General features: G+C 36.7%; 1 protein-coding gene across 1 annotated transcript; it reads right to left on the bottom strand.

Moving 5' to 3' along the window:
• Positions 2,192-5,143, bottom strand: LOC104733353 (cysteine-rich receptor-like protein kinase 15). The gene is made up of 7 exons (XM_019233520.1): positions 4,283-5,143; positions 4,048-4,188; positions 3,919-3,992; positions 3,341-3,551; positions 3,005-3,242; positions 2,743-2,893; positions 2,192-2,646 (listed from the first exon to the last, which is right to left on the bottom strand). Exons 1-7 carry the CDS (start codon positions 5,103-5,105, stop codon positions 2,353-2,355), a joined length of 1,932 nt encoding a protein of 643 aa, XP_019089065.1. The 5' UTR covers positions 5,106-5,143; the 3' UTR covers positions 2,192-2,352.

The raw sequence follows: 7,693 nt of genomic DNA, 5'->3' as shown, positions 1-7,693 counted from the left end.
TGTTTGGTTAGGACAACTCTGTATCAAACCATTAGACGCGGTCTTTATACAATCAGAGCAGTCATCTTTTGTCGATCCGGGGATGCACATTGCTCTTGCATATACACGGTTCGGAACTTGACCAGTCGAACCTTTGAAGAAGAAGCGATCTTGAGCCATGACACTGGAAGGAAGAGAAGAGAGGATGAGGTGGAGATTTGCGTCGTATAAACTGTTGAGTCTGAAAGTACTAGTGTTGATGCATTGTTGCGCTGAAACTGAACTTATGAGGATAATAAAACAGAGTATTGAGTATGAATTCCTCTGTTTCATTTTTTTATGGAATGAATATAGCTTTGTCTTGGAATCTAAACAGAAACCATAGCTTCTCTGTAAAAGTCTCATGATAAGAAGCGGTCCCTAAACCTGCGTATACGGTCATACCGTCAAAGTCTAAATTAAACATTTCAAAGTCGAAAACTATTCAAACAACGAATAAAAATGATTTAGTCAATTATCGAAGACAGAGACGAAGTAAAGACAAAGACACATCATAAGCCCCGCTTCACAATTTCTATGGTAATTTTAGTATTTTTCTTGTTTAATCACAAACGCATTTGAAAAGTCTGCATTTTTTTGGTTTTTGAGAATGTAGGAGGACCAATATATGGGTTTACCATAATTATTTATTGAGATAATAGGAAAAACATACATTTTTTAAACTTAATTTGAAAACTAATACGTTTACTATTCATAATTGGCAAAGTAATACATTGACCACTGTTTGTGACTGTTTACAAGACTCTCTAACCCTCAAAAACATTTGATATTTACATAACTTGCCACTACTCTTCTTTTCTCCCATTTTTTTATTTTTCAAATAAATGTTCATATAATTTATTTTTCAGAAAATTTCTTAGATACAAAAAAAATATATATTTTTTCTTTACAATTTGATATGAATTTTGTTTATTATTTTAAAATATATTATATTATCTGTATACTATTTTAAGTGTACAGATGTCTTTAAACCTTAAATAAGTGTACAAATGTCTGTACACATTATTAAATGTACGGATTAAATAAATTACATATGTACTTTAATAATGTGTACAGACATCTGTACACTAAATGAGTTGTACGGACTTATATACACATATATATATATATATATATGTTTGTACACCTAATGTGATGTACGGATTACACTTGTACACTTACTAAACTGTACAAATTAAAAAATATATATGAAATGTATTTTAAAATATCAAACAAAATGCATATCAAATAACAGAAGAAAAAACATAGATTTTTATGTATCTAAAACATAAAAGAAAACAAAAATTACTACAACTATTTCTTTAGTTTTTAGAATTTAGGGGTTATGTTTAAAAATAAATAAAAAAATTAAAAAATAAAAATAAAGAGAGAAAGAGGGAGAACCGTATGAGTGCTGCAGATCTTCTTGTATGGCCCACCTTCAATTTCTCTTTTGCTTTCTCTCTTTCCTTTTCCTTCCCTCTCTCCTCTTTCTTGTCCAAAAACTCGACCAGGGTGTTTATGTCAAATTCACCAAAACAGTCTGTCCCACCTAATTCTCTATCTCTACGGTCTTCTATCTCACACCCATGCTTTTCTCCAATTGTAAACAGTACTAGTACTAGTTTTCTAATTATGTTTTGAAAATGTACTAAAAATCTAACAAACCCTTATTTATTTAGGAGAATGGTTTATCATCATATGCTTAATCCGACTTAAATTAAAAATAAATTATTTTATGTAGGATTGTGGTTTATCAATCATAAGCTTAATCATATATTACACTAGACCTTAAGCAAAAGTAACTTTATTTTATACTAATTTTTTGTATATTTTTTATATGTTAAAATATATTTTATCAGTTTACACTTGAGCTAAAATTTTATAAGCTGAGTAAATTATGAAACAGTAGAAAGTTAGTCTTGTATATTGATGTTTTTTCAATTTTTAGCTATGTATTTTTATCTCACTTGATATGAAAATCATTTCTCAAAATAGATGATGAAAAATGATGGAGTCGTTCACTATACTTTTGAAAATTGCATCTTAATTAGAAAATTGATTTCAGTTCCTACGAAACCAAGAAACTTTGATAGAGTAAAGAGGAGATCATAAATGAAAAACACTCATCTTTATTAAGAACAAAAAAAAAAACAAATAGAAAAGTCATGAGTAACAAATTTGGAAACTCTCATCATTCTTATTTATCTCACAATAATTTACTCCAACCACAAATCGGTTGACTTCCATAATTCAAGCTTGTGATCGATTGCTATCAAAATCCAAATGAAACCTAAATTCCATAATTCAGCGATAATTTTTTTAACACCATATTCAACGGGGATATAGATCAGTGATCGGTGCATCGTCAACAGACCCTGAAACACACTGGTCACTTTCAGGTCTTTTCTGAACGAAAAACCCTGGTTGCTGAGGCATTGGTAAAGTTACGGTATTACTAGTGAGCATCACAAAGATGGTTGACATGATCGGGCGCTCTACAAGATCTTCTTGAACACATAAAAGACCGATATGGATGCATCGGACCACTTCACTCTTTTGGCAATTATCTATAACAATTGGATCCACAAGGTCTAATGGTGTTCCTTTGCTCCAAAGCTTCCAAGCCTATAATTTGAATCAATCAAATTAGTTTGTGACATCATTGCTTACATTGCAATTCGCAAGAGATGTTAATATAAACTTGTTTGCCTTTAAACTTACATATGTAACCAAGTCATGTGCGCCGTCTGTGTCGTAGAAGCTGTCGTTTTTCTTACCGCTTATAATCTCAAGAAGTAACACCCCAAAGCTATAGACATCAGATTTCACTGAAAACTGGCTATGTATCGCATATTCAGGAGACATGTAACCGCTGAAATGCACAACAAAACTTTGGTATATTGGCAAAATTATGTTTAATAATTTTCAAAAAAAAAATTATGTTTAATAAGCTTCAGCTTATAAGAAGAAAACAACGACTTACAAGGTACCAACTATTACGCTTGTGCTTGCCTGGGTTTCGTCCATTCCAAAGATACTTGCCATTCCAAAATCAGCAACTTTTGGATTCATATCTTCATCCAGGAGAATGTTACCTGCTTTGAGGTCACGGTGTATGATTGTGAGCCGTGAATCTTGATGAAGATATAAAATCCCACGAGCAATCCCTCCAATGATCATGTATCGTCGAGTCCAGTCCAGCTCACCTTGCTTTTCAGGGTCTGTGTGCGCACATAAATTTCTATCAAAAATTTTAAGTCCCAAGTTTCAAAAATGGCAAAAAAAATCATTGAAACAGAGTAATATAAATGCAACCGACCAAAGAGGAAGTAATCAAGGCTTTTGTTGGGCACATACTCGTACACCAATATCCTTTCTTCTCGTTCAATAGAAAATCCAAAAATCTTAACCAGATTTCTATGCTGAAGCTTTGCAACAAGAACAACCTCGTTCTTGAACTCCGTGTCACCTTGTCCTGATGATTTTGATAATCTCTTCACCGCAACATCAGTCCCATTTGAAAGTGTACCCTATCCGTTTTCATCAATATCTTCTCGTTATCCAAATGTGTTGACACAAAAATTTCTCCCCAAGCGCAGTTAAAGAATTAACTGAATATATTAAATTATTAGTACCTTGAAAATCTCACCAAATAATCAATTGGTGACAGCTTGTCCTGTGGGAAGGTTGTTAAAGGGTGGGGACCAGGGTTCGAGGAACGCCTGGTGCACCAATAACCTACTGTGGATTTGGATGAATAGTTCCATTTGCCCAGTGAGGGGTTAGGATCGATGCCCTGCAGAGCCAGCTTGGAGTCCGTTAGGACGGCTAGCGGTGGGCTAGTGGGGTCCATGGATGGTCTGTTGGGGCAGCTAGCGGTGGGCTAGTGGGGTGCACGGAACGGGTTGTCACATGTAATATCATCTCCTGCTGCACAATAAAAGTCGCAGAAGAAGGGAAAGATAAAGAAACTAGTTATCAAAAATTAATCATACAAATTAGATTGTTGCTCATTCGAATTTTTACCATCAAAGGCTGGTGCAGCAGGACCGGAAGTCTTCTTTGCCCTCTTTGCAAGGAAGCAATAACCAGCAATGAAAAGCACAACAGTCACTGTAATAGGCACCACAATGGCTACCACTAACGCGTTTGAAATCCCACCTTTCCCTGGGTTTCAAAGCATCATTCTAAAACTAAATCAAAACGAGAAAATTAAAAATAAAGCAGGGGGAAAAAATCAGAGGAAGAAGGAAATATTCACCAGGTCGTGGAGGAGATGACACCGGAGGAGGAGTAGATACAGGAGGCAGCAGTGGTGGTGGTTTTGTAATGGCGGTTTCGTTGTAGAAAACGTAAAGCTCATACCTTGAATTACAACTAGGGTAAAGAAATCTTGCTCCAGTTCTGTAAAGAGGCATTGCATTGATGGAGTTTTGCAGACAGCGCAAGCACTCTACTCTTGTGAGATCAGGAGTGCACTGAGTCAATACGTACAAAGTCTGGAGTGCGGTCGAATCTGCTTTCATCGCACAGAACTTTCTAGAACTGTTCGCAGCTTCCATGGCAGCTTTGTTCATTGTGGACGACACCAAATCTTCGTACCCATATATTTGATTTTGGTTAGATGAAATATTACCGTTCAACATGGTCGATGCTCCATTATATGTAAGAGTCGAGAGAATATTCCGGTCAGAGTATCGGAGCATGCACTCGTCGTAATAGATCACGGCTTCTCTCTCAGTCGGACACAGACGTAGTGTGTTGTTGATAGCGAAGGCAACGCAGTTACGGCAAACTTCCGTCGTAACGTCCCCCCGGCAGAGGAAAAGACCGGTTATCATGTCAGGGGCTTCTCCCACCGTAGCGTTTTGGAATCCAGTGGAGTATGATGAGGCGTCGGAGGAAGAGAGAGAGGCAAAAAGAGTTCTGCGATTGGTCAAGAAAGTGATGTTTCTAGAGACATTTGTCGTACTTAGATTTGTACAGTGACTCTGTATGAAGAAAAAATTCTGAGCAGATGCTCCGAAACTAGTAATGAGGAAGGAGAAAAGGAAAAGGAAGAGGAAAGAGTCGCGAGAAAGCATTGTTCAACTTTCCAGATATGGGTTACACACATCATGAATCTCCGATTTATATAATGATATTTTGTTTTCTTCGTCTTTGTGGCTACTATAGACTAACGTGAAAACAGAGATGGTTTTATGCGACGACTATAATAAAGTCAATCGAGTCATAGTCAACTGCTTTTTTGTTACTCAATCTACAAAAATGTTGAAAAAAAAGAAAAGTGTTAACTATGCTATGAACAGTAGATAACTTTCTTGCCTATGCCATTTTACATAACTCGTTCTCCCGCCTGCCATATAGTGATCGAAAAAGACCCTTTTGCCCTCAATTGAGGGAACTCGTGATTGAAGCGTCGGGTTAGGGAGAAAAAATTAAAAATAAAAACAATTTTTATTGAAGTGACTTAAAGTCGTAAGACCAGTTAAATACTGCATCGGGGAATGCAACCCTTCGGCGATTCATTGAACCAATGTTCTTTCTTTCTTAGTTACTGTTTATTCTCTTCTCAAAAATCATTTTATTTTGCTTTTCATCAAATAAAAGAGAGAACACTGCTGCGACTTTTAACCTTCTCTCATTTTTCGACGGTCGCCATACTATTCTGTGAGCCGCTGAAGTATTATAATCTCAAACGGATGAATTTCATCTTTCAGACCCAACTACGGGCCAATCCTCCACCTTTCGCTCCGGCGACCGCGACAGCGGAAGCCCCAGAAACTCGTGCCAAAGTTAAGGACCCCGACGATTGGTATGATTTCGTACTTAATTGCCCTAAATTCTAGTTATTTTGTGTTGCTGTGAGTTTTGACCTTACTTTCAATCGTTTCAGTGGTCCCTTCCAGATACCTGATTCCGGAATTAGTGAGGGAGATCTTACCGACACCACCGGACGCAGGTAACTCTGTTGGGCAACCACCCTCCTCTTCCTTTGTGTTTTGTTTTTCTTTGTTGTTTGTTAGGTTTTAAACCGCTTTGATAGACATGAATTGTCTGTGAAGTTTTATGTAGACTTTATTGCATAAGGATGTTTTTTTGTCCATCTAGTCTGTTTAAATTCTTAAGATTTAGGTAGACTATATTGGTTATAGATTTTGTGTCCACCAAGTTAGTCTACCAGTTGTTCTCCATCTATATTGTGTCTCCTCTTCCTCTGTGTTTTGTTGTTTCTGTTGTTCGTTACGTTGTATACCGCTTTGATAGACATGATTTGCTTGTGAAGTTTTAGGTAGACTTTATTGCGTAAGGCTGTTTTTTTGTCCATCTAGACTGTTTAACTTCTTAAGCTTTAGGTAGACTATGTTGGTGGACACATTTTGTCTGCACCAAGTTAGTCTACCACTTGTTGTCCATCTATATTGTGTCGGTTATAGATTTTGTGTCCACCAAGTTAGTCTACCAGTTGTTCTCCATCTATATTGTGTCTCCTCTTCCTCTGTGTTTTGTTTTTTTTTTTTTGTTCGTTACGTTGAATACCTCTTTGATAGACATGAATTGCTTGTCAAGTTTTAGGTAGACTTTATTGCGTAAGGCTGTTTTTTTGTCCATCTAGACTGTTTAACTTCTTAAGCTTTAGGTAGACTATGTTGGTGGACACATTTTGTCTGCACCAAGTTAGTCTACCACTTGTTGTCCATCTATATTGTGTCGGTTATAGATTTTGTGTCCACCAAGTTAGTCTACCAGTTGTTCTCCATCTATATTGTGTCTCCTCTTCCTCTGTGTTTTGTTTTTTTTTTTTTGTTCGTTACGTTGAATACCTCTTTGATAGACATGAATTGCTTGTCAAGTTTTAGGTAGACTTTATTGCGTAAGGCTGCTTTTTTGTCCATCTAGACTGTTTAACTTCTTAAGCTTTAGGTAGACTATGTTGGTGGACACATTTTGTCTCCATCAAGTTAGTCTACCAGTTGTTGTCCATCTATATTGTGTCTCCTTCCAACTTTTAAAGAAATGTGTAACGGATGCTGGGTCTGTGAATGACTCCTCAATTCTTGTCCCGACAGGTGTGATGAAGATGCTGGCGCTGGTAATCCCGTTCCTCCCCATTGCAGGCCTGATGAAGACTCATCTACGAATCTGCCCTACTCGGAGGACACAAACCAACAAGGAAGGTAATTATTCCCATCATTTTTCTTTTGCATTCAATGTACATGTCTACCCAAACATTTGTCTATCAATCCTACATTTAATGATGGACCAGGATCCGCCATCAATGTATATGTCCACCCAATCATTTGTCTATCAAAGCGTATTTGGGTTCATAACTAAGACCATACATCATTCTCCCCATTGCAGGTCGTGCAAGGTCGTTGAGGCTGCTAATATTTAGCTGATACTAGGATTTTTGTGTGTCTTATTCTAGTAGGTTCAATTAACCTTAAGTGTTGTAGTATTTAAGGTGTCAATCCAAATGGGATGTTGCTAGCAATCAAGATGCAATCAAGGAATCACAAGTCAAGCCAATTCAAAAAGAGTGTTTTTTCTAACAATCCTAGAATGACAAAAAAATGCAAACGGAAATGTGTTCTGGAACTAGAAACGAGAATGCAAGACAAGAAATGAAAATTAATAAAAACAGAAACGAGTCTAAGCATGAACTAAAAAG

This window comes from Camelina sativa, chromosome 12, assembly GCF_000633955.1.
Source record: "Camelina sativa cultivar DH55 chromosome 12, Cs, whole genome shotgun sequence".
In the NCBI taxonomy this organism is placed as follows: domain Eukaryota; kingdom Viridiplantae; phylum Streptophyta; class Magnoliopsida; order Brassicales; family Brassicaceae; genus Camelina; species Camelina sativa.
Note: the sequence above shows the minus strand (reverse complement) of the source record. Positions and strands in the feature narration are given on the sequence as shown.